Source organism: Mastigoproctus giganteus, chromosome 2, assembly GCF_048544385.1.
Source record: "Mastigoproctus giganteus isolate SK-2022 chromosome 2, ASM4854438v1, whole genome shotgun sequence".
Classification (NCBI taxonomy): Eukaryota; Metazoa; Arthropoda; class Arachnida; order Uropygi; family Thelyphonidae; genus Mastigoproctus; species Mastigoproctus giganteus.
In genome coordinates, this window is record NC_143576.1 from 242573242 (window position 1) to 242594933 (window position 21692).

At 40.6% G+C, this 21692-nt stretch overlaps 1 protein-coding gene across 3 annotated transcripts in view; it reads right to left on the bottom strand.

Moving 5' to 3' along the window:
- Positions 1–15107: 15107 nt before the first annotated feature.
- The window catches only part of LOC150090320 (chorion peroxidase-like), a 73550-nt gene continuing 66965 nt past the window's right edge, over positions 15108–21692 (bottom strand). For all 3 annotated transcript variants that reach the window (XM_090369077.1, XM_090369076.1, XM_090369078.1), the window contains exons 11-14: positions 19954–20138; positions 16767–16872; positions 16324–16379; positions 15108–15216 (exon numbers count right to left, since the gene is read on the bottom strand). In XM_090369077.1, coding sequence (XP_090225203.1) covers positions 15209–15216; positions 16324–16379; positions 16767–16872; positions 19954–20138 — 355 coding nt within the window. In that variant the 3' untranslated portion in view covers positions 15108–15208. The remainder of the gene's footprint in view (positions 15217–16323; positions 16380–16766; positions 16873–19953; positions 20139–21692) is intronic.

Sequence of the window (21692 nt, forward strand, 5' to 3'; positions counted from 1 at the left end):
GAGGCCAGGTGGCATCGTCAACATGTGTCATCGAACACTCCGGGCTCCTTGGAGATGTATTTTCTATAGTTCCTGGTGTTGATTACCTGGTCTTGGATGGGGAGCATGAATCCTTCAGTTTCGGGGAAGAGCGTCAATCTCGTGAGCCATGCATTGGAAGCAATTTTATCTATGTGATCTTAATGGAGATCACTGTAGTGTCTTCTCTGCCCATCTTTTTATCTTCGTTTGTACCTCCTGGTTGGGGGGATTCCTCGCTTAGGTTGAGCGGGGTATACCGCTTGTCTATCTTCCTTATGGCCTGGTGCAGTGCTGCTGTGTGTTTCTGGAAGTAATCTTTCAGGTTAACATCCCTGTCATCTGTTGCTCAGTGAGGTCTATCAGGCCCCTTCCTCTTTCTTCCCGGATAATTTTCAGTCTTTCCACGGCAGATTTTTTCTATCTCTTTACCAGTCTGCAGCTGGTAGTTTCGGTTGACTAATTTTCACTAGTGCAATCCGTGGGTCTTGCATTTGTGTAGATTAAATTACATCCTAATATCATTGCTGAATTCTTCGGTGACCTGGAGTAGTTTAGCATTAGCATTAGTAGAGTCATATGAAGCAAGAAAGCAAGCTTATGCAGCATCAGCCAAAAAAAAAAAAAAAAACTTCCCCTTCACCCCTCCGTTCGTTCAAAATACCTGTCCAGCTGAGCCTTAAATTTATTTAGGCTATCAACTTCCACAACAAGGGATGGAAGTCTGTTCCACCAACCAACTACCCGCTGGTTAAAGGCAAATTTCCGCACGTCTATCCTACAACCATCTTTCCTCAATTTGAATTTATGCCCTCCCAGGTGATTATTCTGAGTAAGAGGCAGAATCCCATTAGCATTGAGCATGCTCAAACCATTCAAGCCTTTATACACCTCTATCAGATCACCTCGCCGGTGCCTAGTCTCCAGAGACTGTAATTTGCAAACTTTAACTTTCTTCGTAAGAACAACTCTTTGTTCAATTCACTAATCTTGTTGCCCTTCTCTGTACTCGTTCCAGCAGCTCTACATCCACCTTGAAATGAGGCCTAAAGACCTGTATACAGTACTCAAGGTGTGGCCTGATCATTGCCTTATACAAGGGAATAATCACCTCCCTATCCCTGCTAGAAAAATTGCTGTATATCATTGATAAGACACCATGAGCTACTCTTGCAGCCCGTCTGCACTGCTCAGAGAACTTCATATCTGCCTGCACAGTTACCCCCAGGTCTTTTTCATTCTCTACCACTGTCAGTATAGTACCACAGAGTTGATACATTGCTCTCGGGTTGCTGTTTCCCATGTGTAGTACTTTATATTTGTCAATGTTAAAGTTGATTTGCCACCTCTCAGCCCATCTGCTCAACCTTTCCAGATCCTGTTGCAGCAGCAAAGCGTCAGTAGTGTCCTTAACAACCCTGAATACCTTTGTATCGTCTGCGAACTTCGACATTAAGCTTGATATACCATCATCAATATTACTTATAAATACAGAAAACAATAACGGACCAACACTGAACACTGAGGGACTCCACTAATAGCATTAGTCCACGATGAGCAGTGTCCATTGATTACCACTCTCTGTTTTCTCCCCCTCAACCACCCCTTTATCCATAGCAGCAATTTGCCTCGAATGCCACACTGCTCCAATTTGTGCAGCAGTCTTCCATGTGCAACAGTATCAAAAGCCTTTCTAAGAGCCAAGTATATAATATCAAAGTTATTCCATCCATCCAGTTCTTTTGTGACTGCATCATAGTATCCAATAAAATTGGTCAGGCAAGACTTCCCCTTAACAAAACCATGCTGTGTCCGAGCTATAACTGAAGTCTTGTCTAGATGATCCTGCAGTGCTTCTTTAACCAGTGCCTCCATTAAATTTCCTGGAAAAGAAGTTAAACTCACATGTCTATAATTACTTGTGTCAGCCTTTGATCCTGCTTTGTGAATTGGGGTCACATTTGCACATCTCAAGTCTATGGGTACCTCCCCGAGTCCAATGAAGCTCTCATAATTATGGCAAAGGGTTTGCTTACTTCATTTGCTGCATCGTTTAATATAACTGGACAGATCCCATCCACCCCCCACGTGCCTTTCTTGTGTTTATATTCAACAATTTCTCCTCCACTTTACTCTCAGTTATTACAAGATTATCTAGCTTACTGCCAGAGTTGAATACACCTCTGGCATTCGCCTCCCTGAATAACTCCTCATGTGTGAATGTCGATGCAAAATATTCATTTAGTTTGTTAGCTACCTGAGCAGGATCATCAATAATTGACCCATCGATATCAAGTGGACCAATCTGATTCATCCCCTTCCTTCTACAATTTACATAAGTAAAGAACTCTTTGCTGTTTTTCTTTGCATTCCTTGCCAAAGATTTTTCGTAATCTGCCTTCGCCTGCCTAGCCTCCTTTGTAACTTGGTTACAGATCAACTTATATCTATCATAGGCTTCTGTGTCACATGTTAATTTATATGTATCCCATGCATTTTTCTTCTCTGTCTTATTAGTTCATCTGACATGCATTTAGGCTTACACCTTGAGCAATATTTCTTATTTGGTATGTAAAGCCTAGTAGCTTCCAAGATAAGTTCTTTGAATGCTTCCATTTTGAATTTCTGTTGGTAACATCATCAGTTGGTCCCACTGTATAGAATTTAAATACTGTCTCAGACCATCATAGTCGCCTTTACGAAAGCAATAACCCTTGCCTTTACCCCTGATGGTAATTACCTCTTTGAGTAAATCCCACTTCAGCACACTGTGATCACTGCCACCTAGTGGTTCCTTTATCTGTCAATTCTTAATGCATGAAGAATCACTACTGATAATCAGATCAAGAGTATTACTCCCTCTAGTTGCCTCCCGAACATGCTGATGTAGAAAACAGTCATCCAATAAATCCACAAAAGCCTTGCTAGCGTGTGAGTGACCAACCCACAAATTCCAATCAATATCTGGGAAATTAAAATCCCCCATTATAAGACTCTCTGATTTACTGGCCCACTCTATTTCCCCGTGCAGTTTCTTATTATACTCATCAGAGTCATTAGGCCTATAGCACACTCCTACTCTCAATTTTGATGGCCCAATGCATATGTCACACCAAACTGACTCGACACTGCACTGTCCAGCGATGTCCACTGGCTTCACTTCCTTGGATTTTATGTTTCTTAACTAATAAATAAATAAATAAATATTCTGTTTATACTCCGGCACGACAACCAAGTCAGTAGAGTTTACAATAAATCGTCAATACAAATATTTATCGTATTTAGTAGTCACGGGATTGAACCCCGGTCCACTCAAGGAACGCGTGCTATGCACTCTCGCTCCTGACCACTGGGCTACGTCAGGCCTTAATAGCATAACCCCTCCTCCCTTCCTATCCTGTCTATCCTTTCTGTAGACGTTGTACTCCCCAAATTCCAGTTCTGCATTCCTTATATCTGTGTGACACCACGTCTCTGATATCCCAAAAATATCCGCCATTGACGTTTTGAGAAATACTTCAAATTTATTTACCAAACTCCTAGAATTGGTTTACACGCAAATATACATGCACCTGTTTCTACTCTTAGCTACCCTAACACAACCCATGCGTTTACTTGTACCGCAATGACTCCCAGCAGTCTCTGAAATATTCTGCATCTTGTTTTCCAGGCTTCTGCTCATTCCAATAGAAGCATTGCAAGAATCACTTTCACCTCTACCAGTGGCTACTGTTAATCTATTAGACCTTGTATCCTCCCAAGCTAGCAGTTTTCCGACCCACCTAACACTGCCTCGATAGCATCAGCAAATATTCTTGCACACTTTAAGTGTATCCAATCCCTGTAGAAGCAGTCCCTTCTGTTAACAAGTACAGACCAGGCTGAAAAAAATTCTACCCCTTGAGCCTTGCACAGTCTTTCCATGGCCGAATTGATCTACAAGCCTCTCATCATATGCTCCCTCCTATCGTGTCTGGGCAGAATTGCAGCCACTTTCAAATTCAACCCTAATTCACGGCTTTTTTTTCAACAATAACCTGTACTTGTTAAGTAATTCTGCCGGTCTCCTACTCTTGATATCATTAGTGCCCACGTGTACAACTATATCACCTTTTGTGCCCTTAAAAGATGTTATCCGTTCTACAACGTCATCAACTTTTGCCCCTGGTAGTTGCTGGAGGTGCTTCTCGGTTCCAGCGTAGAGCTTGATGTCATCCATGCACATCAAGTGGGTGAGGGTGTACAGATTCTTCCTTCCTACTTTGAGGTTATATTCGTACTTGCCACTGTTGAACATGGTGCATAGCGGGTTAACTGCTAGACAGAACCACAATGGGCTCAGGGCATTTCCCTGAAAGTTTCCTCTCCTGATGGGGATTGGCCTGGTTGTGATGTTTTCGACCTTAATGGTGGTACTCTATTTCACCATCGTTTCTCCTAGGACGTTTGTCGCTATCGGATTGACTTTGTAGATGTTCACAGCCTCTATTACCCAGCTATGAGGTACGGAGTAGAAGGCCTTGCGGTAATCGATGTAGACTGTGTACATGTTGCGTCACTTCTTGTAGGCTTGCTCCATAACGGCGGTATCTATGGTTAATTTCTCCTTGCATCCTTTGCTCAGCTGCTTGCATCCTTTCTGCTGTTCGGACATTATGTTCTGGCTTTCCAAGTGGTCTGATATCGTCCTGATTATACAGCTGGTCAGGATCTTATACATTATTGGAGGCAGGTGATTGGCCTATATTTCGCTGGGTTTCTTATATCTTCGTCTTTAGGCTTCAGATATGTGATTCCTTGAGTGAGAAACTTCGGGCTTGTCTCTGGGTGCCTTATCATTTGGGTGAACCGCTCTGCCAGGTGCTTGTGTGTGCAAGTCAGCTTCTTGTACCAGTAGTTGTGGACGTTATCTATTCCTGGAGTTCGCCAGTTGTGAGAGTTCTTGTCCGTCTGTTTTACTTCTTCTTTCCGAATCTCTCACCCTATAATTTCTTGTACGTCCTTGGTTTTTTCCCCTTCTAGTTCTATCCAGGTGGCTGAGATGTTATGCCTTACTTCCCTACTCCATATGTTTCCCCAATTTTTTTCCTCTCCTGGAAATGAAAGATACCTTATCGCAAATCAAAATACCTTCTCAGCTCTGCAGGAATTTATTACACAGGTATTAAATAGACGGCGTGGATTGCTGAATTGACGTCTGGACTCCCTCCAGATTTGATATAGTTAGTATTAGTATTAATAGTGAAAAATGATGTAAGAAAGCAAGTTTATACAGTATCAGCAAAAAGAAAAAAAAAAACATTTCACCTCTCCATCCCCTCTAATAGTTTCAGTTCTTCCTTGAATTTGTTCAAACTATCCTCTACCACAACAACGGATGGAAGCTTGCAAGAGGAAGAATCCCATCAGCATTTAGTTTGCTCGAGCCGTTCAAAGCCATAAACACCTCCACAGATCACATCGCAAGTGCCTAGTCTCCAGACGCTGCAATTTTCAGCATTAAAGCCTTTCTTGGTAAGAGCACACCTTTGTTCCTCTTACCAATTTCGTTGCCCTTCTCTGTACCCATTCCATCAGTCTGCATTCTTTCTAAAAATGAGGCCTTCAGACCTATAATCAGTACTCAAGGTGTAGCCTGACCATTGCCTTATGCAATAAAATAATCGCCCCCTTATCCCTGTTAGCAAAATTGCTGTATATCATTGACAAAACCACATTTACTTTAATGGCAACCTGTTTGCACTGTCAGAGAACTTCATATCAGACTGCACAATTACCCCAGATCCTTTTAATTTTCCATTACTCTGAGTTAATGGAAAATTAAATACCTGAATGTAGTTTCAATAGTTGATGCGTTATTCTGGTAATACTGTAACCGAAATGTAGTCCCTTGCATTTGTAAATGTTGAATTTCGGTTGTCATTTCTCAGCCCATCTGCTTTATTTTTGTAGATCTTGTTGCAAAAGCATACCACCATTACTGTGCTTTAACTAGCCTGCCAACCTTAGAATCATCTACAATGTTTTATATATCCTCATCAATATCATTAATAAATAGAGAAAACAACAATGGGTCCAGCACCGAACCCTGTGTGACTTCAATAAAAAACATTACTCCACAAAGAGAGCACTGTCCATTAATAACCAACCTCTGTCTTCTTTCACTCAACCAATCTTTCATCCATATCAGCAACACTTCCCTTAATGCTACACTACTATTTTCTCAGCTGTAATTAAGTGCACCGGTATAGAAAATGTTCCTGAAATTTAAGTGTATGGTATCAAAATTATTTTATGCGTCCACTGCCTTTGTTACTTCATCGTAGTATCCAATCAAATTGGTCGGATATGATCTCCCCTTAACAAACACATGCGATATCTGAAGTAAAACTGCATTCCTATCTAGATAATCCTGCATTACTTCTTTAACCAGCGACTCCATTATTTTCCCTGGAACAAAAGCTAAGCCAGCAGGTGTGTAATTGGCGATACGTGAATGTATCCCCAATTCACCAAGGGGATTGGGGATACATTCGCACATCTTTAGTCCATATGGTCCTTCCCTGAATCCAAAGATTCATAATTATGGCTAAGGGTTTGCTTACCACCTTTGCCGCCTCCCTTAATATGATTGGATAGATCCCATCTACCCTAGGTGCCTTTCTTCTGTTTAACTTCAGCAATTTCTCTTCCACTTTCATTTCAGTTACTACAAAATCCTTTAGTGCTCTTTTATAGTTTGATAAACTTCTGGCATCCCCTTCCCTAAAAATTTCTCATGTGTGAATGTAGATACAAAATACCTATATAGCCAGTCAGCAACCTTATCAGGTTCATCAATAATTAAACCATTGGACCAATGTGATTCAATCCCTTTTTTTGCCAGTGATGTCTCGTAATCTGACTTGGCTTGCCAAACCTTCTTTGTGACTTGATTGCAGACTAGTTTATATCTAGCATGTGCTTCTATTGCACCTGATAATTTATATGCATCCCATGCATTTGTCTTCTCTTCCATGCGTCTCAATAGTTCATCCCACGTCAATTTAGGTCTAAGCTTTGAATAGTATTTGTTAGTTGGTATGAAAAGTCCAGTAGCTCCAATGATTATTTCTTTGAATGCTTCCCATTTAGAAATTGTTTTCGGTAACATCATTAGTTGTTCCCACTGTACAGAATTTGAAAAATGTGTGACCACTGTAGTCTCTTATACCAAAGCAAAACCTTTCCTTTTACCCTTGGTGCAAGTTATATCTTTAAATAAATTCCACACCTAAATTCCATTCCAGTATGTGAGTGACCAATCTACACGTTCCAGTCAATATCTGGAAAGTTAAAATCCCCCATTATAAGATATTCTGATTTACTGGCCCATTCTGTTTCTCTATACAACTGTTCGTTGTACTAATCCGATTCATAGCCCTATAACACACTCTACTCTCATTTTTGCTTTCCCAGTACACATGTCACACCAAATTGACTCATCATTGCACTGGCCACCCATGTCGACTGGATGCCCTGCCTTCGATTTTATGTGCTTCTTAACTAAGAGCATAACCTTCTCCCTTCCTATCCTGTCTGTCCTTTTTGGACCTATTGTGCTCCCCATATTCAAATTCTTCATCCCTTGTATCTGTGTGACACCTCGTCTCTGATATCCCAACAATATCTGCCTTTGATTTCTTGACCAGCACTTCAAATTTATCACATTTATTTACTAGGCTCAGCATTGGTGTACATGAAAGTGCATGCACATATTCTTGTTCTTAGTTATCCTAACAGAGCTCATGTAATGTATTTCCTCGTTCCGTAATGACCCACAGCAGGCATTGAAATCCCCGATACCTTGCATTGAAGGCTGCTGCATGTTCCAGTAGAAGGAGTAAAAGTATCACTTTCACTTGTGTCTGTGGCTTTTCTTAATCTATTAGTCTGTCCCCCCACGAAGCTAGCAGTTATCTGACCCACTGAACACTGCCTCAATAGCAACAGAAAATATTCTTGTGCCCTTTCTATTTAAGTGTATCCCGTCCTTGTAGAAGTAGTCTCTCCTGTTAACAGGTACAGACCCTGCTAAGAAAAATTCTCCTCATGAGCCTTGCAGGTTCTTTCCCCGGGGCCGAATTGAATGACAGGGCTCAATCTATTTCCTCAAGTTAGGTTTAGTCTTTTATTATCATCTCATTTTAATTATTATTATTTCCTTTTCTTTATACATATGCACTGAGTGATCACTGAATTATGACCACCCCCAATGAAAACTCAATGCGACCCGCTGACCACGTGAGGTACTATAGTGCAGAGTTAGTCGACCTACGTAGCATAAATAAAGTGTCAGTGGTTCAGTAGGTAGTAAAATTCCGAGCGTGATGGGTAAAAGGAAGGATTTATCGGACTTTCATAAAGGACAGATTGTGAGTGCTTGATGAACTGGCGCCTCAATTTCCCAAACGGCTGAACTGGTGGGGTGTTCGAGAGCCGCCGTAGTTAAAGTGTACCAGGACTGGCATCAAAATGGTCAAACAACGAACCGACGGTAAATTTGCAAAGATCAGCGAAAGGTTGATGTTAGAGGTGAGGGCCGGGTCCGACGACTCGTACAGGCGAACAGGCGCAGCACTGTTGAAGAGTTGACTACCCAATACAACATGGGCCAACCCGGAACAATATCTGAATAAGGTGTAAGGTGTAAGGTATATTGATGTCATGCGGCACCAGGGGTTTCCCCCATCTCCGCGTTGCTTTCATTGTGGGTGTACCAGCTTGCTGGGAATGCCAGAGATTTAAAAGTGTGTGGGTATTGTACATGTGTAATGTCGTGTACCGTTGTTCATCTGGTCATTTAGCCGCTGGGCCCCTGTTGGAGCCCAACGTTGCCCCACCTTCGCCCCGTGGAGGCAGACCAGGAACCCAGTAGACTTAGTTACTCTGGCAGGTCCTGCCGCTTAGTTTCCTGAGATTTCGGCGGCTAGGACCTTAAAAAAAAAAAAAAAAAAAAAATCATAATATGTATTTATATGCACATGTATATACTCATTTCACTTGTCTGCATACACCATATGTTGTATGCCTATACACACCGCTGGGGGGTTTGATATTACACATATGGATAAGCCGAGACTGGGCGAAGATTATTTTGAGTGTTGCTAAATTTAGTGTGTGGGGCGTTCGCATTGTATATAGATAGAGTAGGAGGGGAGACAGAAGACTGGGGGGTAAAGATAGAAATATGGGAGCGATAGAGAAGATGCCCCCAGTTGGTCAGTGAGGCATGCCTCACCAGAGAGGAAAGGGGGGGGGGGTTCGGCGAGGGGACACAAGGAGTCTCCGCCCCGCCGTGGTAGGTTTGGAAAGGAATCGAGTCAGGTGCTCGATTCTGGTCCCCAACGAGTCTTGATGGCAGTGAAGCTGCATGGTTCAGGTCCATGTGGACTTTTGCAGATTCAGGGTTCAGTCAGTCGCAGAGTTGTAGGCCATGTCCTTTTATTCTCATTGGAGGTATTGAATTTGTTGTGGGAATGGCTTGTCCCATTTAGTTTCCAGTTGTGTTGTTATTTGCTTGTTGGGCTAGTGTGGCTCGGCGTCTGTTAAACAGTTTCTGTGCAAATTCGGTGAATGCCATGTATGATCCTTTATCGTCCAGAATGAATTGCTCCTGATCCTTGGGTGAATGTTGTAGTCTTGTCACCAGCTGGCAGCGGATGTCGTCGTATTGGTGGCAGTCATACATTAGATGCGACCAAGTTTCTGGAATGCCACAAGTGCAGTTTGGATTTTCAATTATTCCCAGAGTTGTTAGTTTGGCGTTTAAGGCACCATGTCCTGTGAGTAGGTACGTCACAAACAGACCAGGTGCATACCAGGTTGGTAATTTAGGTTGGAATCTATGTATATTTGGAAAGAATTTATTTGTTATCCGACCTTTAATGGAGACATCCCATCGTGCCTGCCACGCCTGCAGCAAGTGGGTCTGGAGTCTTCTTTTTTCCGCAATGCGGTTATTTCCTGGATCTCCGTTGAAGTCAAGGTGTGTACAAGCATTGCCTTTAGCGAGCTCATGGAGGATGCCTCTTCTCACCACCTCTAGGTCTAAGGGGAGGGTTCCTGCGATGACTTGCAGAGCGTGTGTGCTCACTGTGCTGCAGGCGCGAGTAGCAGTGAGTAGCATGATTCTATGTATGGAATCAAGTATTCTTAGGTTTGCAGCTGTGGTGGCCTTTTTGTACCAGGCACCAGCTGCGTATGTTGCGATTGGTAAGAAGGCTGCTTTATAATAAAACATCATCGTTCTCTGTTTCAATCCCCAGTCTCTTCGGGCAATTCTGTTTATTAAGGCAGTAAACTACGCACCTAAACTACGGTTTGAAGGATAAGCGGGTATCCAAGATGACGCCCAAGTATTTGAGCTCTGTGCTGAGCCTTATTGTTCTAGTTCCAATTTTAATTTGGGGTGGTCTGTGGATGTTCAGTGTTCCCTTTAAGAGTATGGAGTTGGTCTTCATCGGTGAGATTTGTAGTAAATGGTGTGTGGCCCAGTCTTGGAGAATTTGCACAGCGCGGTTTGCTAGTATTTCCAGTTGTGCCCTGGAATTAGCTTCTATTGTTAAGATGAGGTCGTCCGCGAAGGCTTGTGAGCGGACCCCTTCCAGATCCTTGTTTAGAAACTGGTCCATCAGGATGTTCCACATTGTTGGTCCAAGTACTGACCCCTGTGGGCACCCTCTATATATTTTTCTTTCTATTTCTTTGTAGGGAGCTTTTATCTTGATTGCTCTGTCGGTGAGATAGCTTTTAAGCACATTGAAGAGGTTGCCAGGAACCCCTGCCTCCCGGAGCCGACCCAGGACGCTCGGCCACCATAGGGTGTCGAACGCCCCGGCAAAATCAATTGAGATAGCTAGCACGTATTTTTTCTCAGATTCTTGTGCTTGGGCAATTAGGCTTTGGAGTGCATCTACTGTGGATCGACCTGGTTTGAATCCGTACTGGTTTGGTGAAGATAGGTTTGCCTGTTGGTAGTGGTGATTTATTCTGGATAACAGTAGCCTTTCAAAAAGTTTACTTAGTACTGTGAGTAGTGTGATCGGTCTGTAGGAAGATGGCTGTTCTGGTGGTTTGTTTGGATTCTTAATTATTAGTTTAACATTGGCCATGAATAATTTCACTGACACGATCTGAGCAAACGTTGACATCAGAAGTTTTGAAACAGTAATCCGACCAAGGAAAAGAAGAAAAGAAATCTCGCAGGTCATCCCATTTTGCATTCTTGTAATGCCAAACAACACGAGGTTGGGAATAACCATGAGATAAAGGCTCATGAGTCTTTATGAGCCTTTATCAACACCATTGGAGAAGAGATAATCACCAAGTTGTGATCTGAAGTGCCTAAAGGACCTCTCACTTCGACCGTGTACTTAGAAGGGTTGTTTGTGAAAAAAAGATCAAGCGTGTTGGCTGTGTGATTAGGATTGTCTGTTATTCTTGTAGGTATTACGTGTTACTTGAATTACATTAATTACTTGAATTGCATTACGTGTCAACAGGAAGGGATTCTAGCTCGAGATTTGACAATCCTTCCGTCAGGATATTTGTGAACTGCCGTATTGTGGTCAGTATTGCCACCGAACTGTCCTTTCCAACATGTCCCAGGCATTCTCAATTATATTTAGATCTGGAGAATTAGATGGCCAAGGTAGATGTTGAAATCTCGGAATGTTCCTCGAGCCATTCAGGTACACTTTTTGCACAGTGGACACTTGCGTTTTCGTCTTGAAAGAATCCTTCAGAATCCGGGTAAAAATGAAACAAAAGGTAAAGTCGGTGCTCAATTGAAAGATATTCATTGGTGATAACACGACCTTCTAACATATAAACGGTCTCAGTTCCATACCAACAGAATATACCCATTACCACGATACCACCTCCAGCCACTTGAGTGGTGAACACGAGACAGTCTGGATATATGGCTTCATGATGTTCATCCAACACTTTCACCTTACCACTGGTCCAAAAAAAGTGTAAACTGTGATTCTTTTTCTGCCGCTGTTCACAGTGTAGTTTTCGCATTGTCCACGCCACTCTAGCCAAATATTTCGATTTTTTTACAGAAAGGAGTGGCTTTCGTATAGCTGAAAGACAACGAAATCGCAGATTCTTCAAATCCCGCCACGTAGTTCGGTTCGAACTGGGTCGTTGTTTTCTTAAATTGAATTTTTCAGTTATTTGCTGCACTCTTCTGTTCTGACGTCACAGTTCGGTTTAAATACCTATGGTCTCCTCCTTGGAGTACCGACTTTCTGCCGCATTTCTTCCTTTTAGAGCTGGATTCTCCTTTAGTGTTCCATTCATTCTATATAGTTTTTGGATGGTTACTTTCAACACCAGCGATTTCTTTTGATTTCTCAATCGTGGTTCCTGCTAAACGTGCTCCAACGATATCATCTCTCTGAAAATCGAAACGATCACTTGTTTTCCCCATGATTGGATCGACCAAGAAGTCCAGGAAGCGTACAGTGTTCATCTAATTCCAAGGAACCTTCGATCATACCATGTTGTTAGTTACAATTGCATATGTTTAATTATCTACTGACGCCAATTGCAAAAGATTTCTAATTTTTTTTAGAAATCTTTTGCAATCGGTAATTTGTATTTTTTTTTTTTTTAGAAATCCAGTAAGTTATTTGTTAGAACTAAAATGCATTTTAATTGAAGACGAATTTTTAACAGTAAGCTTGATCATATTGTTGAGTTTATGGTTAAATAATTCTCCCTAATTAAGCAACAATGAATTGTACACGAAAATGGGGAAACCAAATTGCAAATACCAAATCACAGATGGATCGGCTACCAAGCTGTCGTGTTTCGTCAACAAAATTACAAGAAGAAATTCATTCAGCTGTTAAGGCACTTTTAATTTCAAGTGGGGAGGAGGGAGGCGGAGCGGAGGAGGACGAAGAATCTCGAATACAAGCTGATGAACAAAACATCCGAACCATTGTAGGTTTGTACAACAGGTGGAAGAGCGAAACACGCACAGAATTCGATGACCCCGAATTTGAAAGTTTGATTTACGCCCCTGCTAAAGTATGTTTTTGGAAGAATATTAGCGACATGAACCTCGTTGGAGATGTTCTGGTGTGTTTATACCACTGCGACCGTTTTCAGGGTATTGTTGAACAAGAACGAATCTATCCCTATCAAATCCACCCATTGTGGGCTTGTCCTGGACAAGATGTACCGGATAATCGAACAGTGAAGGAGTCCCCCGTGTCTTATTTCCATCGCGTTGCCAATGCAAACAGGTTGGTATTTGGCTCTGGTGAACGATTTGTTGACGTAATCTGTTACGGTATGCCCAACCTTTTCCCAACCTGTATTTCCAGGGCTAAGCCTAATATTTTACTGCTACTGCTTAGACTTGGATACAAATTAGTTCCAAATGATGCTCCAACTAACTCGGTTAGTGTAGACTATTCTATTTGCTGCCAGATTGTACTGTGCATAGAGAGAATAATACTAAGTGAAGGTAACAATCCCGAAACCGAAGAAAGGTATCAATTTCAGGAGAGAGTCACCTGCGTGGAATTTCTTTTGCGTGTAACACCACAACTCACTCTTGGAATTCTTCAAAGTGTTATTAGGGATCGGTTTCTTTCTTGGTGGGCGAGAAAAGCTCCCAGCTGGGATTTCTCTGCTATGAATGTCCTTGATAGGACTCTTAAATGGACTCCATTGCTGAAACAACGATGCTTGAATCCATCCGACCTAACCCATCTGTGTAGATGCGTCATCAGACGTGTTTTGTATGATAATTGGAGGCTTCCAGATGGCATCCAGACATTGCCTCTTCCTCCGAATATTCGCAAATATGTTGATCTTCTAGAAGACTAAGGACTGAGTCCAGTTCCATTGGCAGTGAATCGAACACTGTTCAATGTTACTGTGAAGTTGAGTAGCTGATTCCATTTCTAAATTATATGTATTTTAAAAATGGGGTGATAGACTAATAAAGAGATATGGGAACGTTCAAACAATTTTGCATGTTTAGATACCTGATAATGGATTCTGACGTGTTCCGCTGTTTCTCCAATAGTCAACTTAGGCAAGTTGGGTTCAATTACACGTAAAAAAGTTCAAGATATTTTCTGATTAAGTACTCATATAATACGTATGAATCCTTCCTAACCCACCACTGAACGTGCACGTGTTAGCGATAATTGCAACGTATTAAATGCAAAACTAAAATGTTTTGTTAAAGAACCTCTATGTTTCAGGCTTTAATTTTTTTTTAAAGTAATCTCTAGCTAAATTTAAAAAAATCCGTTGATCTGTTAAGAGACAAAACATTATGCATCCTGCTCCAGCGCAATCTGTTCAATTACGTTCATTTTCAGATAATTTTCGTTTATCTGTACAGGGTGAACTCCGAAAAATGTTGTTCTAGAACAGATTTCAAGCCATGGTTTGTTTACGATGCCACAAAATTTGCTTCTCCAAGTCCTCAGTTTCCATTGCAATTATTGCTAAAAGAACTCAGTAATTACTTATTATGTTAGATTTTTATCACTTTTTGAATTGTGTTTAGCCTTTAGGATTCTTGAAATGTCAAAATTAACGGAATTTATCAGGATATTCAATACGAATGAAATGTGAGAATTGTTCAAAAAATAAGATCAGATCAGAAAGTTGTTTTTGTTTTAATTTACACATGATGTACATCTACATGGAGTCGACAAAATATTAAAAATGTTTGACAGCTGCCAAAAGTTTTTAATAATTCTACAGGGCCGGTTGAAAATTACGTGACACCCTTAGCGAAGCCTACGAAAGTGTTCTTCTCATATTTTCCAATGGGTTTGTTCAAATTGTACAATTTTATATTTTATTCAGTATCAACAAAAAAAACAAATCTTTTGACGTAATATTTATTAATCATTAAAATTTTTATTTTATTTTTCCTTCTCCTGAACGGCTTCTGAGTTTATTGTCAACTTCTAATGCAAAACTTCCACTCTCCACTCTTCCATTTTTATCGATTTGGTTGTAGCCTAATCTGCCTATTCATTAATCCGACCCTGTGTCTACATATACTTACAAACAAAGAATCCGATAAACACATTTAAGTATCACCTAATGAAATTATTGTAAACACAGTTAATTCGGGCTATATTTTTGGGAACAGCGCACGTCTTTAGGAAGCTGAAAGAAAAAATAGGAAGAAACGAAATTAAGAATTAGTGAAATATCAATGACAATTAACTTAAAACTAAATTAAATGAAATAAAACATTGATAGGCACTCTTAAGTGCATAAAACCTAATGATATTGCATTTATTATTAACAAGTTGATGACAGAACTGTAGTGATATCTATTTTTTTAAATAAAATACGAATATTTTTGAGAATAATTTACGAATATCTTTCTTCTAAACAGATACTCATCTGCACAGTATTTTAACATATTTTAGTATGAGTTGATAAATGTTAAGTTATTTCTATGACAGTAAGTTAAGTATTCTTTTAATAGAAGTTCGTATTCCGGGCAGTAATTATACTATTAGGCATAGGTCAAGCATTTTCTCTTGACAGTTCAAAAGCTTTAAATCGTGTTTGGCATAAAGGTCTTCTAAATAAGCTTCCATTTTATGGATTGCTGACTGCTGTTTGTAATTGAGTATCTGGTTTTCTCTCTGACCGCTCACTGCAGGTGTTGGTATTTGGCTGGCTGGCTGTCTTCTAACTCTCCACTAATGCCGGTGTTCCCCAAGATTCATTTCTTTCTTGAACTTTTTCCTCTTGTACTTAATGACCTTCTTCTACCTCCTGGAAATCTTGTCCATAGTTTCGCCAATGACAGCACACTACATTCCATCGTCCAGTTTGAGAACCGTGCCCTCCCCACAAAACAGCTTCAACTTCTCGAATATCCAGTACTAATTCCTTAAATGCTGATCTCCAGGTAATTCTCCAGTGGGAGCAAAGATAACCTAGTCGATTTCAATCCTTCTGAAACGCAGTCCTGTCTTATATCTCCCAGAAAGATTCTGCTCTTGCACTTATCTTCGATGACACTCAGATTTCTGAACAAGATCACATATCTCTATTAGGGATTGTCCTGACTTCTGATCTTCCGCATCTATTCCTAATGATAAGCTCTCCAGTTTATTTATGTATTATTTCTGTTTGTAATTAAAAGATGTTCGGATAATTTACCAGATAATGTGAATATTACACCAATTATATAGTTATTAATTGATGTGATATTGTAAACCAAGGAATCATTTATATATTTTGGAAAGTACTTACCTTTCCACTTGTAAAAGTCCATCAGTGGTACATTGCTGAAGTCCGAGAAGCTGTTCCTGTAAAAGGGAGAAATTGAAATTGTCATTAATAATAACAGACATAACTTGCATTTACAATCCAAATTATGCCCGGGGACCGTTAAAATAATTATTATTATTATAGCCTCCGCGTCACATCAATGAACCATACGTCGTTTTCAGTTACCTGGTCCATCCTTCTTGGACCATGGAAACGATGGAAACGGGTCCTGTGGAGGCAAAAAAGTCGTATTACGCAGTCTTCGGATCTGAAGGACAGGGGTTTGACATTACCTCCAGTATAATCTGTTTTTAAGCATTTCCGCAGAACATTATCAAAAAAAAAAGGAGGAGAGTGAGGCTGCTGAAGAATTTATTAAAATGTGAAATTTCATACCTATGAAAACACTTATAAAAGTATCTTACCCATTTACACCTGTTCGAAGAAACGCATTCTGTGGGAGTGAGTAAAATTCCGTCACACTAGCTATTATCTTTGACATGCTGATTCCTTTAATTTCTCTCAGCTGATCTGAAAATAAAAATAAGAAGTGATCATAAGATGTAATGATAAAAATAAGATGTAACAAGATTATTGTTTGAGGGTTAGTATTCTGTTGTTGTTGTAGGAGCATCAGAGATTAGGATCATAATTCTCCGTATATATTGTCTGTGTTCGGAGGTCGAGTTTCTGTTTGCTGAACGAAAACCCTAGTTTCCGGAAGAAAAAACCATGCTAGACCGACGAATTCAGGCCATGTTGTGAAAAAGCTGCATAAAAAATTCCTCCCATCGTCGACGGGACTTGAAATCGAATCTTTCCCACCTGGTGCTCCCCCCACCGGGACTGCAATCCTACCAACTGTGCTAGTATTCTGAAGAAAATTATAATAAATTGTCAATAATATCTGAATACGATTTATAATAATCTCTGAAATCCATTCGCTAGGACAAAGAAATCAGTGCAAGCAGTTACTCACATCGTATGGTTTGAATAGATTACAAAACGGACCTAAACCTCATGATCTCCAGAGGACATATGAAACCATATCTTGTCCTTTTTTAAGTAAAACTTAAGTGTGGATTTTCTTAACCAATATCTGTTATTGCCCATTCACCTTGCATGAAAGTTAGCTTACTTGCTGAATAGGAAATATTCCACTTTAAGATATTGTGCACACTGTAGGGACACTGAAATAGACCCATATACCTGTTTTTGTGTCCAAAAGAACAAGTGGAGTGCACCACGGGAATAAATGCTTAGACGAGTGAACACAAGCAGCTATGAATGTGTGGGTATGTGTACAGCAAACCATGTGTTACATGTGAGAGCACAAGAAGAGTGAGTGATATGCTACACTTTCAACGAGTACGATTGTTGGTGCAAGGTGGATGATTTGTTCATCACCGAGACAGTACGTCTACTAGGTTGTTCCCAACTTGCTTTTATGCGAGTGTATCAGGAATGGCAGACGAGGCAAAACAAGCAACTTGTACAAAATCTGCGACGCGAAACCAATGGTGAATGAACGTGGTGGTGAAAGATGACTACACCGCAGCTATCCCAAGGATAAACACGACAGCAGCCGACCACAGATATAATATGAATCAGTCCAAAGCACTTGTCAGCAGGACAATTCGATGTACTCTCCACCGAATGCGCCATCGGAGCAGAGAGCCTCTTCCAGGCTGTACATCTCGCATATTTGCATCTCATCTGGTATCACAACCACCGCAATTACACAGCGGGTGACTGGAAGAAGGTTTGGTGATTGCTATACAACAGCGACAAGGGGGAAATGGACCCTCGCATGCATGATGCAGACATGTGTGGTTAACGATGGCGGTGTTCCGGTCCGGGAAATGTTTGGCCGAGATATGCTACGTCTTCTGGCACGTGTGCAAGGACATATGACGGTAGAGACATATTGCATCGTCACTGCCGACCAAGCACATAAATTTATCGATGTTACGCCTGTTTTTTTTTATCTCTCTTATTCTATTTCTGTCTCTTTCTTATTGTCTGCGCGGGTGGCACAGTGGTATCGTCACTGTCCTTCTCACACCGCGTGGAAAAGGCCCAGGTTCGAATCCCGTCGATGACTCGAGTAACTTTAATGGGTTTTTTTTTTTTTTTACTCCGTCGCTGAGTTAGTCGGTCTCAGGTAGCTAGCAAGGTTTCCCCCCTCCAGAAACTGGGGATTTTTCATCCAGAAAATCAACCAGAGAACACACGCAATTTGCAGACATAATACATATACGGGTATATGTAATAATTTACAGGTGACCCTAATATAATAATAATAATAATAATTTTTTTCTCTTTCTTATTGTGTCTTTTTTTCTTGTTCTGTCTCTCTCTCTTTCTTATTCAGTCTCTCTCTCTTATTCTTTGTCATTTATTCGCTGTCTCATCATTCTGTCTTTCTCTTATTCGCTGTCTCATCATTCTGTCTTTCTCTTATTCGCTCTCTCATCATTCTGTCTTTCTCTTATTCGCTCTCTCATCATTCTGTCTTTCTCTTATTCGCTCTCTCACTTCTTTTCACTCTCCCTCTGACACTCTTATTCTGATGCTCTCATTATCTTTCTCATTCTGTCTCTCTTGCTCTCTCTTTTATTCGCTCTCACTCACTGCTATTCGTTCTCATTCTCTTTATCTCTTATTTACTCTCATTTCCTCTGTCTCTTTCTCTTCGGTAGCTTCGGTATATTGGGCCATATACTCGCTCTCCTTTGAGGATATGGCCCAATTTATTATTCGTGTGCAGGCATCCGATTTTGCATTTGTTTTCTTCACTCAATATCGACTAATTAGTGCCGATTGAAGAAGCTTTTTAGAATTCCTCCAATCTCCGAAGCGATTCAGATTCTGACATCTTCAAACGCCCTTTGTAAATAGAACAGTGATTATATCATCTTCTTCCTACGCAGTATAATAAAGGCCTGAGTTGGAATTCCGTCAAGGAGTTCTTATAGATTTTTTTTTTATACATAACGTGGACAAGTTGGTCAGTCTCGGACGAGAGTTGCATTGTTTTATCTATCGAAAACCATGGTGTCTCTTCCAAAAAATAGGCACAGAGGAGGGTGTGAAGACGAGTGATCGTATTCGCTGTGCTAACCGGTAAGATTGACGCAGCTATCGTAACATTTACATTTATTTTAATTTATTTGTCATTATCTTATCATATTCTTAAAAATATTCAATATTTGCAGATTCCATGGCCATTCTGTAAACAGCTACATTCGTACTAAACGTATAAGGAAATCATTTCGACTGTGCTTGGAGAACATTTAAATCTCAGCACTGTCCAAAATGTTGGTTGATTCAGTAAACGCTAGTGATTCAAAAGGTAAAGTGCTTTTTAAAACTATAAAAATACAATACGTTAAATTTGAAAAATAGTTTTATTAATATTTAATGTAATATTCTCAGTTCTTTTGAATATGCTCCAACATTGGAGAAGCACTTTTATTCCTTGCAAGAATTCTTGATACTTTTGGTTTTGTTATTCCGACTCCTTAACATTAATCTGGTTATATACATTAGTTGTATGTATGGTTGTGTATCTTTATAATACAATCCAATTTAATGAGGAAGCAAATTTACCTGGAGTGAATGATCCTGTCTGGTATGCGTGTTCAAAATAAAAGCGGTCCCCACGCTTCAGGTTGTCAAACTGATATGCTAGAATGCAGCTCAATGTTGGACCAACTATTCCTGCTGAGCCACCGCATACTCCATTAACGTTTTCAAAGATGCCTCCTATCCATAGGTCTACGTCTTCCACGGACCTAGAAAGTAGAAGTGAAATGTACAAAAACGAAGCGCCTAAACGTATAAGTGACAGCCAGTAAATATTTACCCTGGACCAGAAATATTTGAGTTTGAGATTTTATATTATGCATATACAAGGGGCGTTTAAAAAGTTCGTGGCCTGAGTATGAGTAGTTTATTTGAGGATTCTGGCAACATTTACTTTTTAACATAGTTCCCACTGGAGTCATACACTTTTGCCATTGATGCCGCAATGTGCTGATTTCAGCCGTGAAGAATTTTCTCTTTGGCCTCAAGGAATGCATCCACTACAGCAAGGACGTCACCCCCTTGTGAGAAAATAGGCGACAACCAGGTATTTATTCAAGTTAGGAAATAGGTAAAAGTCCGATTGTGCTAGATTTGGTGAATATGGGAGATGGTACAAAATTTCAAAGCAGTACTCTTGCAGTGCTACCAAGGCAATGGCAGATTTCTGAGCAAACTTTTTGTCCTGGTGGAACAAGAATCCTTTGCTAGAATTTTCCTTGGGTTTGATCTTTTCGCGCAAACGCCTCACAAGGTCTGCGTAATATGCTCCTGTGACTGCCTGGCCTTTAATCCAGTCGCAATATTCCATCAGCATCCCAAAAAACAAATGCCATCTCCTTGCCAGCAGAAGGAATCAACTTGGCTTTCATTAGTAGGGAGAAGAGCTGTGCTTCAACTATTTGGACTACTCCTTTGTCTGAAAGAGATGGACCCACATCTCATCCATGGTCACAAACCTTGCGAGGAAATTTGCTGGATCTGCTTGAAAACAAGGAAAGTGTTCACTTCACGAATCTTGTGCGTTTTTGATCTGCTGTCAACAGCTTTGGAACCCATCATGCTGATACCTTTTTCATACCGAGAACCAATGTTATTATGTAGTTCACCGTTCAGGTGAAATGCCCAAGACGTAGGCAATGTACTGAACTGTCGCTCTTCGATCACTCCTCACCAGATCATGCACAGTGTGTTAATTGTCTGACGGCACCGGGGGTTTCCTCCATCATGCACACTGTCAATGACTTCTGGAGTGATGAATGTTCCGTGGGTCATTTTCCAGGCTCTCCTTTCCTCGTTTAAATTACGCTTTACACTTAACCATTGAATAGAAAGCGGCCGCCTTCCCCGATGTTATTACCGTATCTCATGAACTGCCTTTGGCGTTAGTTAATTTTTTCCCAAATATTGGATGGCTGCACGGTGACTGATTTTGAAGAAGAAGAACTCTTTATTATATACAGAAGGCACATTGCTGTATGCAACTCCCTTCACGGCTACAAGCCAGTAATTTACATAAAAGAAATTACACAAAATAATAAACAAAGATGAAAAAAAAAAAGCATCATGACTCCAGAAAGTTTGAACACTGGAGTGATGGATCTATGGCAGTGATGGATAGGTCCTCGGGAAAAGGTTCTAATGTCCTCTGACATGGTCCTGGGAAGGAAGTCGACCGTGTACTTTCTGCCTATATATTTCTTGTCGACTGCGAATTTGTAGAGGTCACCGTCCAAGGACTGTATGTCTTGCAGCATTTGCAC